General features: G+C 38.4%; 1 protein-coding gene across 1 annotated transcript in view; it reads left to right on the plus strand.

The window, feature by feature from the left end:
- Positions 1-15,002, plus strand: part of PDE7B (phosphodiesterase 7B) — a 91,668-nt gene that overhangs the window by 52,410 nt on the left and 24,256 nt on the right. Inside the window, exons 2-3 of the mRNA XM_085311261.1 lie at positions 443-526; positions 14,258-14,409. Coding sequence (XP_085167387.1) covers positions 443-526; positions 14,258-14,409 — 236 coding nt within the window. The remainder of the gene's footprint in view (positions 1-442; positions 527-14,257; positions 14,410-15,002) is intronic.

Genomic DNA, 15,002 nt, shown 5'->3' on the forward strand with positions numbered 1-15,002 from the left:
AGTGGAAGGTTGCAGTATTAGTCTTGATTAGTCTTGTAAGATTTAAATCATTTGCAGAACAGCATTGTCCTGTGAGCCTAGTCCCAGGCTGAGTCCTTCAAGTTTGATGTTGCAACATTCAGAATTCGGTTGGTGTTGTTCGAACAAAATACAGACTGCAGAGGACTCCTGAAGCAGAGTCTCCTTACTGGTCAAGAAACTGTTCAATAGGATGGATGTGTCTTTTTAGACCTTTTGCTCTGATGAGAGGATCAGCTGCAGTGCCTTGCTGAATGCATGAATGTATACAGGGATGTCATGGGAGACAATTTTTTTGGACTCAAGTTTTCCCACTAGAGGAGTGTAACGTCATCAGTTTGAACAGAAAATAGATCTAGACCAAAATAACCGGGAAAAGCAGCTGCCCCTTCTAACACCTCCGGGGACTCTTTGTGTTTTGCAGGAGATGCACGGGTGAGAGGTCAGACAGGGTTTCTCGCTGAGCGCCGTGGCTCCTACCCATTTATCGACTTCCGTCTTCTTAACAGTAAGTGCAACTCCTCACTCAGTTCYGAGTTTTTAAATATATTAAAATCAGTGTTGAAAGTATATGACCGAAGTATTTTGTTTCATATGTATCTGTAGTCTAGCTGTCTTCACACAGTCAACATTAATAATTCTATTATTCCCACTTAGTGTTTGACTGTGAAATGTTTTGATTATGTGACTGCTGTCCATAATGCTGAGTCTATCAAGTAAATACAGTAGTGCCATGGTGTGTGCTGTCGGGGAGGAAGGAGGGTGCTTCAGAATTAAAAACATAAACCTCTATGTCCTTTAGCCTCTTAGCCAACAGTTGGAACAGATTTATGTGAGTCTGTTATCCGGTCATATAGAATTGGCAAAGAAGGGGAACATGTGACAACACTGACCAGTGGTTTACAATAACATTAATTTTTCCAACAATTAGAACCCAATCCAAAGCCCCATGGAGTCTTCTCATTGACGTCAATGGATTTTGGGTCAGGCCAGCAGTGAACATCTGTTAAAAATAATCTTAATCTCATTTTGATTGAAGTTATTTTGCCACTGTTGTAAATAAAGGAGGGCAAATCTAAAAAAGGGGGGGGGGAAGGGGGGGGAAGGGGTGCACTTACCTCACGAAATCTCTGTACTGATGCAGACCCATTAGCCAGTGTTTGAAAATGAAAAACAGCAAACTCCTAGTCTTGGGTCCTCCAGCATTCAGTGGTAACCCTGATGATCAGATACAGGCAGACCTAGATGTAGCCTCATGTGCTGCACAGATCACTCGATTTAACATTTGAAACAAAAGTCATTTACTGTCCTCATCAAAATAGACTGAAATTCCAACAGTTTGTTTAGTGATTACAGTTTTAATCTTCTAGTGATTATGTTTTTCATTAAAAAGCAATTATGAAACCAAAGTTTTAAATCTTCTTGCTCTAACTGCGTTCCAGAACTACTGGGAAGAGCAGGGAAGTAGGTGGCAGGAAGGGAGGAAAGAACAGCTGAAAAGGGTGAGGCCTGGCACGAAGACAGGAGAGAAGAGCAACTAATAGAATGGGCCTGGGCTCTGATATGCTGCATTCCCACAGGCTGGCAAAATTACTACAGTCTGGCAAAGTGCTTGCTTTCACTCTTGTTTATAAAAGATATTTTCTGGGTCATAAGTCCATCAGAGTGCTTGCTGTGGCTGAGCTAGAAAGACATGAGGGCTCAGATGGGTCCAGCAATTTGCCGAGGACAAACAAGGAATAATACAGTGGTTGAGCAGTGTTCTGAGGATAATTTCATTCTGGCTTGCCTATGAAAAATGCAAAGAAAAAGCTTGTTGTAGACTAAGTGGAAATACTATGGTTGATTCTCTTATAAAAAYGGAAAGTATATAAAATACTTATCATTCACACAGTAGAAGTGAATAAATGTCTACATCTGTGTGCAACTAGCTTAATTCTTTCATTTTTATTTTAGATATATGCAAGTTACTTAAAATTTTCATCGTATATGTTCTTTCTTCTCCCTGATAAAAGAAACTAAAAATTTGTCAGCTTTTTCTTTGGAGATAGACCTTTCTTCTTTACTCCCTGTAGCTGAACCCTGCCATCCCTCAGATCCTGCCTACTTCTGGGAAGTGCTAGTGCTTTCCTTGGGATGTCTAGGGGGAAATCTGTGAAGTGAGACGTAGTGGTGAATGCTGAGCCTTTGATCGTGTGAGGAGCAGGGCAGTCAGCATAACCCTTCTGGTGTAACAACTGAACTTAAAAGAGATGCCTTTCTCTAGATGYGCCTTCAAGCCCAGTGGACTCTGTGCTCCTGTGCAGGGTAGCTGGGTCTTTTGTGCTTCTGTTCCTGTGTCCTCTCTCCTGGGGGATTCTGATTTATTCTTTCTTTTTGCTGCTTTTCCTTAATCCAAAAGAAGATCTGAACTGAGCCTGATCATGTTTGGTCTCTCTATATAAGAAAAATTCATGATCCTGATTTTGGATTTCTCATTGTTTTCCATTTTTTGCATATTTCTTCTTCTCTGCCATGGGGGTGGTGCTAGGGTAGTTTTTCAGTCCAAAATCATGTGATATTTTGAGACACTTGACTATAATTTTGTAGATGGCTCTACTCACTTCATGTCCTACAGGTACATGAACGTGCTTAGTGCCTGAGCCTGCAGACGTGTGTGTTTCTAGCAAGCAAACAGACTTTTATTTTATTTGTCTATATACCCATCTGTCAAATCACTTTCTTCTGTACATACTATATAAGCAGTAAAAGAAACATGGTTGCTGTACATCCTAACAAAAAGAAACAGATCATATAAAGGTCACTATTGCAAGTTTTTTTGAAAAGTATCTAAGTCATACTTACAGTAAAAATTTAATACTGTATTTTGGTATCAGTTTATTTTGGAGCAATAACTGATAGGCAGCAAAAATATACTTAAAAACTGCTACAATGAGAAAGAGAAGGATGAGGCAGAGAAAATTACTGTGAATATCCTCAGAATTTATAAAGAAGTGCATCATAAACATTACTCCACCTTCTCGCTAATTCAGACAAATGGAGCTTAAATGGTTCCATTTGCTAATTCTCTATACCGTCTAAAATGTGATTCCAAATAAAAATACCATAATTTTTAAAAATAAGTAAAAACACTGAAGCTCACTCTTAAACAAATATTTAACATTTTCTTTAAAATTTCAGGACATTGCTATTTAATGGCAACAACATTGCTTAAACATAACTCTTTTAACATACATACAAATTCAGTCAGTCTGGTAATTTTTTCCCTAATATGGTTTGTATGGGTTAACATCGGAAAGACCGTATCTTTTGTTTTTTCTGGATTCCTGTAGTAACGTCACTGCGTAATTTAAGACACTGTTAAGTCTTTTTGGATAGAAAAACTTCCTGTCTTCTGAAAATGGGATCTTCTATAGCCATAATCAAAGCCAACTGGATTAGTGTTAGCTTCTTGCTGTTTGAGCTAACGTCTGTGATGCCATCTAAACATTCCTCCAGTGCCTGTCTGTGATATATAGAAACTTAGTGAGAGTTATTTCGCTTTGAGTGCCACGCTGTCAAGGCCATGAGGATTTTGCAGGATCCTATCTGGAGGAAATGCAAGGCTTTAGCATCTTCCCATCTTTTTGGTACAGAGTTGCAAGCTTTTCTTGAGCCATACCTAGTAACTTTTGGAACTAGGACGTAATTCTAGAATACAAAATTGAATGTTAAATACACCCTTGTTACCAGGGACTCCTAGCTTCCATGTTGCTAGGAGCTTGCGTTTGCCTCAGCCTCCTGAGTCAGTCCCTGTGATTTGTGGAGACCTACGTCACCGACCAGATGCTTGTTCCTGTTGATAGTATGGACCCAGCACCTCCAGGGGAAACGACATAGCAGCTCCCCTCCTCAGGAATGCTGGGGCAGGTGACGTTAGCCAGCCCAGTARTAAGATCCGCAAGAGGCAAGCTGACCATCCATTTTCCCACTCTGCTGCAATAAAGACAAGAGGACCACTTGCTCCTGATGGCCACAGGTATACCTCAGAAAAAATAAGCCAAACGTGACCAACCCGAGGCCCCGTGTTAACGAGGGCACTTACAAGCAAATAATCAACTTTGCAAATGTCTCCTAAACTGAAAGGTACACATTTTGTGCAGTCCTAGAGGTTGATAGGAAAAATTGAGAAAGAGTTTCCTGTTTTTACAAATAAGACATTCCTCATTTGCAGCAGAACAAGATGAGTGAGTGACATTCTGTTAAAAAAAAGAAAAAGAAAAGTAGGAGAGAAAGAAAGAAAGAAAGAGAGAGACTTAACACTGAGAAACTCTGTTTTCCAGAATGAGTAATGGGATGGAATAGAGGAGTATTAAGTGCTGTAGAGCAGTATATATAAATGGTGTAAGATTGATTCCAAMCCAAAACCTCACAAATTTTAGGAAAGTTTGACTCTCAACTTGGTAGATCTAGCTTGTAACTGAAACTAACATAGGCTGAAATTARTGACGGCAGTTTATTGGCACTTTTGCATTTCTATAAATTAAATGAACTTTTATGCATTCCCAAGACAGAAGAGTGGTTAATCTGAATATGTGCAGCGTAATAATTTAGAATTTGAAGCACTTCTACAGTGAAAACTAACTTCATCCATTTTTCCCTTGAGTGAAGCACAGTTTGAATTTCAGAAATAAATGATCTTACTAGTAAGGCAGCAGTAATTTAATTCTCTGATTGACTAAGTTGCTCAATGAGTCATTGAACCAGATCCCTCCAGTGACTAATATGCCATGATTAAAATAGATTTCATTATCCCGTGATGAGTTATGCTGGTGACCAAGATSGTACATTTCTTCATTGCATTAATTAAAAGTTTGAGGGAATTCCATGTGATAAATCTAAAATGAGGCATRGGCATGCAGCAATAACTGAGAAACCTCACTCTGGTCCAGTTTTATTGGGTACTGTATTCTACTCTAGCTTAAATAAAATAGAGCAACAAAATAATATAGGTTACATACGGGATGAGTAACTTTTCATTTACAACCTTGCTTGTCAAGCTTTCGGTCACAGAACAAGGAGATTCTTAAAAGTTACACACTGGTTCTTCAGTTCCCACTATCTTTGTATTGAACTTTTCTTTGTATTGAATTTTTGCTTCCAAATTACAAAATTATTAGCCTTTAATTGACTATATATAATTGACTATATTTAAATTTCTCTGTCATAGAGAATTAAAACTACTTCTGTTTACACTTTTAGTTTGTCCTGAAAAATTCTGCACTGGGGGCAGTCTGTTTTTGTCACAGCATCAGTAGTCCTATTGCTTTCATTATTTTGCACCCATGTGTTTCCAGTAACCCATCCGCAGTAAATACAAGACTCTGATAGAATTTATATTACTATATATTGATATGGAAGAGATAAGGAGGAAAGGGAAAGGATGTGGTATAGGACCTACCCAGTCAAACAAAATAGTCTCTGTACCAAAATGGTGTTACTTCAGTTATAGTCAGGCTCAAAGAAAATACTCTTTTCTTAYACTTTGCACAACAGATGCATCCGTTCTCAGATCTCTGTGGCATCTGAGAATTCCTGAAAGGCCCAGATATGTTTATAGACACTGCAAAGGTATAGAGACTACTTTATTCTGTGTGTTAACCCACCTAAGATCTATTAGCCTGCAGGCAGAAATTAAGTCCAAAAGAAAATGCTGTAAGCTTAGCTCCGCAAATTAAATTCACATAGACAATATACTTTTAGTGATAGATGGTGATACACAGTGATATGATGTTCTGTTCAGTCTCTGCCCTTGACGTGCTCTCTGATTTGGGTCAAGCAAACTGTTTTTCAGTTYGYGTGTGTGTGTGTGTGTGCGYGCACATGCACGCATGTATGTAAAGTAGTGCTTTACAGGCATGTGATGAATTAGATACTGTAAAAATGAAAAGTATTGTCAGGGTTAGTAAGGAAAGATATGAAGTCTCCATCTCAAAGAACCAAAGTCTGTGGACTTTTGAATCTGTGGTTTCTGCCTGTCTACAGAAAGATCCATTTGCAAAATTTACATTCATTTTTGGTTTTGGATTTTGAACAACTCCAAAGCTTTCAGGTAGGGCCCATCTCCAGGGAAAATAAAACCCAACCACAGCCACCAACCCAAAATTGAACTATCAAGTAACATGAAGCCAAATGAGTGAGGTTAAAGAAGTTTGGTTAACTGTCTTGTTTTGTTGCCTTTGGCTAGGAAAAGAAGTGGGAGTGAGAAATGCCTTTTTAGATATTTCTGACCCAGGTTACATTAGGACACAACAAGTCTTGTGAGGAAGTTACAAGGACTCATTGGATTACTCAGATCCCATCCCAGCCTGTAGAGATGAGACCAAAGCTCCAGATGGTTATTAAATTAGAAAGGGAAAGATCTTATGAGGTTTGCATCATTTCTACATAATACCTTCTTTAGTTCCTTGTGGATAAGTACATTCAAAAGATACTCATCAACATCTCAAAGGCACACAGGGCTTTTAATCTGGTTAGGCCTGTGTCTGGTTTGAATGACAAGAGTATTTCCAAAAGTGAATTTGTTTTTCAATTTCCTATTCAGGAGAGAGGAATTAGGATTCTTTTAATAATATTTCAGCACAAAGATGGTTCTGTTTTCTAGTAACGCTTCACTATAATCACCAAGTTCTTCCTGTCACTGGAAGCTGGTCTGTTTTGTTCCCCCCTCTATTCTCATCAAAAGAGGGGTTGGGGATGTGTGTGTGTGTGTTTTAAGCATTATCTGTGATATTTAATAAAAAGATAGATTGAGGAGTATATTCTACTAACTGCCATGGATGCTCTTTGATTAGCTTCTGCTCTTCATTCCTTGTAGAAAATGAGAGCCAGAATCCAAAACTAAGATAGGCATGTTTTTTATCTGCTAACAAAATGCACTAATTTGGCCTCTGTGGGCTGCAGGAGAGCGAGCAGAGCAAACAGAAAACCAGCTGTGCTGCAGATACGAAGTCCTAGTGAACACTGACACAAATACGCAAGGTTGTAACACGTTCATTTGGGATTCAAGCCAGCGGAGAGGGTCCCTTTAAAAGTTTCCAAATGAGTGTCCCCTCCTGCTACCCCACCTTCTTTTCCCTGATTAGAAAAGGGAAAGGGTGTACTGAAGATAACACTGAGGACACTTTCCAAATGACCAGAGGAAAAGAAAGAACAAGGAGAAGGGATCATTAAGATGATAAATGAAAGTTGCGCTTGCTRTTATTACAGGTTATGTTGCCTTTTCTCCAGGGGAATGAAGGGGGAGGGAATGTACCATTTCCTGCTAGAGAAACTATAATCAGCTAGAGACGATCTGCAGTCATAGGAAAAAAGATCCCAACATTGCTACTGTACAGACAATGAAGTGGCAAAGCGAAGATTCATGTTGAAATAATAAAGACTTTGTGGTGAAAAGGAACACAACGTGTTTCCTAATAACTTGTAGGAGGCTGAATAAAGGATGCCAAAAATGTTTGTTTGCGTAAAAATGATTGATGACGGCAATAAAGACTGAAAAACTGTGAGGAGAAACAAATCTAAATGTATCTTAAATTTAGATTTTAATCGATTCCTYTTTCTGTTACCAAGGCTAGTATTCTGTTACTTTAATTAGCCTTTGAAGCCCTCGCTTCTCCAGAATTTGGTGTAATGGGATAATTCAGTATCTGCATAGTTCTTAAGTTCTGTAGCATCTTTCAGACAGTCTCAAAAGGAATATATTTTGAGAGGCAGGGAAACTCTGACTAGCATTTTTCAAGGTGCTGATGATTAGAGGGGAACCTGATGCTCTGGAAATCGAGCTGCTTTAAGTCACCATCACTKCAAGTATAATGTTCAAAGAGGAGGAGGATGCCCCACAGTAAGGTGACCTGGCCTAGTGTCCCAAATTCCCTCATGTTACATTAACTACCTTTGCCTAAGAAGCATGCAAGCACCTCTTTTGTAAACAGGATTCTGTGCAACTGTGCAGCCAGTTGAAAATGGTATCTTAGCTCAACATGGAAATTTTAAAAGCTTTTTTTTCATTCTGCTAAATTTTTACTTTTCTCTGATGTGTTCAGAGTCCCACTCTTTCTCCCAGCCTCTTCCTAACTGAAAGAATTATGTTCAGCCATTCAAAGAAAAATACATTTGTCACCCATATGAACAATGCCAGCTAATGGAAAGCGCTTGACCTTTAATACTGAGTATTATCAAAAGTCAAGGAACAAAGAACTTTAAGTGAAAGTGTTGGTATAGTGTGATTTGCGTATTAATTTACAGCAAGGATAAAGAAGACTGTGAATGAAATTATTTTTATTGATTCATTGCTCATCTGCATTTATGTATTTTGAATATTAGTATAATTAACATTTATATTACAATAGCCACAAATGCTTGGGCAGAATTCTTGAAACTAAGTATTAAAAACAACTGTTCTGCTTCTAAAACATCATTGTTACTTAGTCRTCGAAAATCTTTGAAAAACTGTGTGTGCTATTAGCTTCTGAGATCCTCCCCGGTAGTATTTTTCAATTTTGTTAATACAGTAGAAAAACAGATGAAAACAATGAGTTTATAACACATCTTTTTGAATTCTCCTCTAATTTGGGAAAGTCCTGTGAGGATTTCTATGTTTACAAGATTTCAGTACAATACTTATTTATCTTCAGGTATTGCATAGTGCAACATGTCCATTCTATATTTTTAATTGTTGTGGACTTCAGATGATAATAYTGATATTGCCTCAACCCTACTACTGGTTTTGAGTCAAACCTTTCTTTCTGTCAAGTTCTGGCATGAGCTTCAGAAGGTTCAAAAGCACCATTAGGGCACTTACCTGAACTGAACTGAAAGCTTTTGAGCAACARTTTTTTTTACATAAGTTTTTGATGCTCTGTGTGTTCTCTCCAACCTTTCTTCAAATCTGTAGTATTTCCGTTCCGAAGAATTTTTTTTAAACTGCAAGGTGTAGAGGAGCGGGAAAGACCAAGTCACAAGAGAGAGGAGAGGTTACCTGTACATCTGCCAGTTTACCTTCTCAGAAATTCAAATTTGGAATATCAAGTCTGGGATTAATTGTTAAGTTACTTGTGCCAGTTCAGCTGTCCTTACTCATGCGGCTGTTGTCTTTTGGATAATATGATAAATTTGTGAAAAAGGTAGCTATAAAGAAGACACAGCAATTTTTTTACTTCATCAGTATTACGCATTTTATGCATTTTTCTTTATAACAAAAATTTATCAACCGAATCATGCAATGAGTATGCCAAACAAGACTTCAGTAAAGGTGATCTAAAACCTAAATCTAAATGCCTGTCATGATTTGACAGAAAAAACTGCTGGCAAACACCCATTATTCCTCATTAGTCCATTAAATACATCTAGTGCTCTCAAATAAAAGCTTTGCAGTCAGTTGTCAAAACAGGAAGCAGTGCAGGAAATTGCCCCCATAATGTATAGGATCAGAATCAGATTGTTTCCGAGAGTCCTCTCTGTTTACGAACTGTCTGGACGGTAAATTTTTTTCTGCTGCCAGTTTGATCCTCTCACCTTATCTTCCAGACCATCCAGCGCTTTTGTGTCAATCCTGTCTGATACTTTGGGCTTTTCCTTGAAGAGCTGTGGATGAGTCCAGCAAGTTCTGAGTTACATCCTCAGAAGATGGGGGGGAGAGGGTATTATAAACTGAGTATGTGAGTCTAAGGCAGATGTTTAAAGACCCGATTTATATATATTGGGTTTTGTTCTGCATCCTTTGGGGAGAAAAAAATAGCAAAACCATTTCCTGCTTCTGAATCAATTAGCTATTTAAAAATTAATAAACCTGTTGTTATCTACTTGCGCTGCTGAATGACCTGCTTTTATTGTACACTGAAGTGCAATAAAATAAAAAGGCGATGCCGTGAAGGAAAACTCACAGGCCTTATTTGAATGCATAACTGAGTTTGTTTACTTTAAAAGAATAATAGCAGTGTAATGGATGTCTGGTGCAGAGTTAAGTACATCCTTGTCCAAATTTGATTTACGTGATCGTTGCTGGATGTTAACCACTGTTAGCGTAGCCGCTGTAATTGTTATACTAGCACTGCGTGTGGGCACCTGCCGGCACCGCAGCCTGCAAGAGAAGCCTGAAAGGAAACTGGGAGCAGCTCCTAGTGCGGGAAACCCCTTTTCCTGGAGTAAGGGGGGGGGAGGCTGTAGCGAGCAGAGATCTGCAGACTGTAAAACAAGCAGATTTGCRTAACTGGAGGCACTTTGATAGCAGCGAGGACAAAACTGTTCATCCCTGTAGTCTATTAACTTCTCGCRGGCCATAGGCAGTATCCCGACCACATCCATGATCTGGCGGTGTATATCCATGACGTCAAAGTCTGGTGGCCCAATGGAAACTACTTTGTGCTGCCTGCTAAAACACATCAACTTTAGCTCGGGTGACCTCTGTCCTTGGCGTCTGAAGTTAAGCTTCATGAGGAATGCATGTATGGATGCCTCTGCGAATGCTTAGGTGCAGGTGTGTGATTWATACAGTAACTTTATTCAGTATACAAAAGAAAGGATATTGTGGTAGGCAGTGACTCCATACAGTAAGAGTATGTGCATCTTTAAGAGACACCGCTGATGCTGTTTTAGGTAAACAAAATATTTGAGAAGTTGCCCCAATTGCTGACAATAAGCACGGTTTTCAAGGGCGTTTTTATGGGTATGTTCTTACTGAACATCTGAAGCTCATTTCAAAATTGCACATAATTGCTAAATATTTTTTTACATAAGCTTTGTGGCCTTTTTCCTTTAACTGGATAATATAGCATAAAATTTAGTGTCTATATTTTGGTGATTGAAGTTCAGTGATATCTGTGAAGATATTTTTGATTCTTTATTTTATAATTCATTTTAATCTGAATAGAAATAGCTATTAATAATCCATTACGTTTCAAAGTCATTATATAACTTAAATCAAGTGTCTTCATCAAAATTTTATAGATACAACTGTAAATTTAAATTTACATTTGTCAATAAAGAAGTGGCATGTTTAATGCATAAGCCACTCACCTAAACCATCAATTTCATATTAAAGATGCATCTTGATTTTATATAAGCCACTGGATCCTGTATGTCAGGAACAGGGCTTTGCTGTGGGAGATTCTGGTATGATTATAGGGGTGAGGAACGAATTTGAGCATTCACTCTGAGCTGCTTCACTTTTGACTCTTGTCATTTAGACAGCCTCTTTTTCTCTCAGTTTCATACTGTTGGAATTTTCTTTTTTGTTTAACATTGACATGAGGAGGGGAGAGAAAAAAATGTTGCTGAGGTTGGAATAGTTTGGTACACGTTGTGCTCAGACAGGGGCAGAGTCTTAGTCCCATTTCCTTGCGAGACGCTATCAAGATGAGGTATGCTGTTGAGGATGGTATAGCAAACTGTTAAAGTGCACAAGTCTTTAATTGATTGGACAAATCAGATGTCATCATAGACTCAGACAAATCACTTATTGCTGAAATGACAGGAAAGAACCTGATTTTAACGTGGTTTCATTTCAGGCGGTGTCCAGAGCTTGTATGTGGAGAGACTGCAATGTGGGATTTGGACTGTTCTGTAAGGGCCTTATTTTGAAAGTTCACTTCCTGGCATTCTTTATCAATATTATGAATTCTTTCTCAAAAGAATGAAAATATAGGGCAATAGATGATTGTGTGTGATCTTCACGTAACGTATTGTAGTAAATTGGTGGTCTGCAGCAGAGAGTCGGGCTTCAGGGGYCCTGTCTCCTGGCAGTCCCGTTATTAAAACTTCAGCCGAGACCCGTGACAGCTAAACATACGGAGCAACACGGCACACCGACAGCAATGAATTTAATGGTTCCATCCAGCAAATGTGCTTCTTAGTCAGAAATCATTTATGATTCAGACGTTTCAGCCTGATGTGTTCGTGCTTTGGTAAGTATTATCTGTGCTCCTGAAATGGTCTGGTAATCCAAAGGATAAAATACCCACTTGAAAATCAAATTTACTGCTGCTTATTGGGACTACACACCCAGTCTTCACTTCTAGGTTATCCACAGGAATCCCACATGTGAATTTTAAAGACAAATTAGAGGAATGTAGGTGGTAATTTGTCATCTATGTTTAACTGAAAAGCCAGATAGAAATGTAGATAAAAATTAGTTACAGCAACTGTTCATTTTTAATGCAAAAAAGAGAAGTTTTCTGTACCTTAAAATGCAACCTTGTTACCTGAAACCAGTGACAGTTTTTGAGCAGAGATGGAATTAGCAAAGTTGGGAAGTCAAGAAGAAGCTGACAAAAGCTAAGTAAGTAAATTAATTTTAAGGGTGTTTTGGTATCTAGGAATTAAACTAGATGCCTGCAACTTCTTAGAAGCACTATAAAAGGAAAGAAATGCAAAATCAGTCTACCAGTTCTTCCACACATCACAGTCTCTGGATAACTGTTAGCACTTACGTTAGTCACTGCTTCAATAGGCCGTGAAATTGTTCCAACTTTTAAAACGTGTGAGAGAATTAAGGCAGGTGCTGGCACATCATAAATGAAAATGTAGCCTTCAGGCTGGTACAGTAGTGACATTGTTACTGTTTGCTTTCTTGAAAACACATGGCTCTTTAAGTTGCGATAGAATTATTTTGTGCCTGTTGTATTATTAAACTTTATAGGGCATTTGGGCCCACTAGGAGACTGTGACTTACAGGTCAGAGAAAAATTTTATTTCTTCATGTTCAGTATATGAGTATGTTCTTTTTTTTGTTGTGATTGACTTGGGTCACCTGTGATGTTGGTAGCTGTTGGCTTACGTAAGGAAGAAGYGTGCTACAGAAAGACCCCACACATCCACTGTTGGAGAAATCAAACACTAACCCTAACCAGCTACGGTTCTGAAAAACCTGATGACATCTCTTTAAAAAAACCTGTCAGAGCAGTAATATCCATGACACTAGCACACAAAGTCGTATTTTAATTTCATAGCAGAACAAATGCTCAGCGTACGTACCATGAAATACCAAGACTGCACAGAGGAATCTTCAGTCCACAGCTATTTTTCTCTAGCTCTTATTTCAACAAGAAATCCAGTGAATTACTATGCAGCTTTTTGTCTCAAGCAACCATTATTCTTCGCTAAACAGAGTGCTTAACCTCCCATTTCTCCCAGGGTTCCTCTCATGAGTAAAATTAAGTTGGATCTTACTAGCGCCTAACAACTCTGTTCGCCCTTCCAAAACTTATCCCAGGCTACAATATGAAAACCTCACAACTATGCCTGAAGTTCTGTTAAAAGTTCAGACGAAATGAACTAAGCCACTATCAGTTTTAGGAAGCCTACATATTATTAGATATTATTCTTACTAATAGTAGAGCAATTTAATGACTCTAAGTACTAAYCTAATCACTCCTTAAAATTGCTTTGGGGGTTTTTTGTGTCACAGTTATCCATATATGAAAATCTTCCTCTGCTTATGTAGCATTAGGGAGTTAAAAAATAACTTTTTCTATTTGTAATCAAAAATGCATGTATTCTGTTTTTATATTTCCTCTCCTATTTGGAGAACTGAAATATTTTCTTCTCTTATAATTTACCTTACTATGTAGGAAGGATTGCACACCGTACAGTAGGGTCATTAACCTGTTTTTCCTTCTTTTTTTTCCTTCTTTTTCTCTTTCCTGCTTTCTTCCAAAACTGGGTTATACATTTGTACTTTGAGTCTATATTTTGAAGTCTCGTCACTTTTTTGTTTTTACTAATTTACTGTGAGAGCAGATACTGTATTGCAAAGGCAGTGCATAAGGCCATCAGTGTCTGCTTGGAAACCACCTTGTATAAAGAAGGGCTGTTAACTTACGAGCAGCAGCTGTAGGGAAAAGGCTGCTGCCTGCACGCCAGCGAGGGGTTTATAATTTTATTACAGGCCACGAGAAATGAGTTCTGCTGTCTGTTCACAATRGACCACTCGTGCTCCCAGCTTGATAGCACAGATGTGTGCGCGGGTGTGTGTGCGCGCGGGTGTGTGTGTTTTGTCTCGTTTATCTAGGGGCATCTCATTTATTCAGAAATCTGACATTGAGAATACTGCTCTTTCCTGAGGATTAGCAAGAAGCAGTGTGACTGKTTTTTTTTTTTTTTTTTACCAATGGTTTAAAGGCTCTGTCACTTTTCTTGTTAAATAACTGAGAACGTCATCTGTGATCTTGGACTTCATGGTTTCTGTACTGATTGCTTTTCACAGATACAACACTCTCAGGGGAAATTGGCACAAAGAAAAAGGTGAAAAGACTGTTAAGTTTTCAGAGGTATTTCCATGCATCCCGGTTACTGCGTGGAATTGTACCACAAGCCTCTCTGTACTTACTGGATGAGGACTACCTTGGGCAAGCAAGGGTAAGACAGGTCTCCACATCTCTGTTTCTTCCAGCAGTATTCCAAAGAGCATCATCAGCTCTATTTCCGTGGTCAGATAAGCAAGTGCATGGCTGATCTTTCAAAAATGATCAGCTCTATTTGCCTGCCTCACTGAAAACATACTGTATTTTTCTTTTGGCTTTTATGTTTACAGCTTTAAGAACTCAGTCTCGAARCAACAAGGAAATGTCTAAATCTGTTCAGTATTTCAGATTCTATCAATTGMAATTATGATCTGGATTTATTAAATGATGAAGGATCCCTGAGTTACTGATTTAAACGGGTGCAGCCTGGACACAGGATTTCATTCATGCACTCAAAAAAATGCAGTGCTCTCTCAGCAGATATCTAGCACCTATCAGCCAACCCACCATAGCTCTCTGTGGCAAAGGCTAGGAAACAGGAAACATTCAGTGCAAAGAACTTTATGATAATCAAATATAACTCTTTTATTTTGCAACTCTTGTAAATGTTCTGAACATTTTCTAACAAAAATTGCACAACTGATGTCATTAAAATTACTTGCATAGACAATTTTTGCAAGAGAAGATTGCAAGTCAGATGTTAGAAAG

This window comes from Rhea americana, unplaced genomic scaffold, assembly GCF_003343005.1.
Source record: "Rhea americana isolate MKP2758 unplaced genomic scaffold, rheAme1 scaffold_337, whole genome shotgun sequence".
NCBI lineage: Eukaryota > Metazoa > Chordata > Aves > Rheiformes > Rheidae > Rhea > Rhea americana.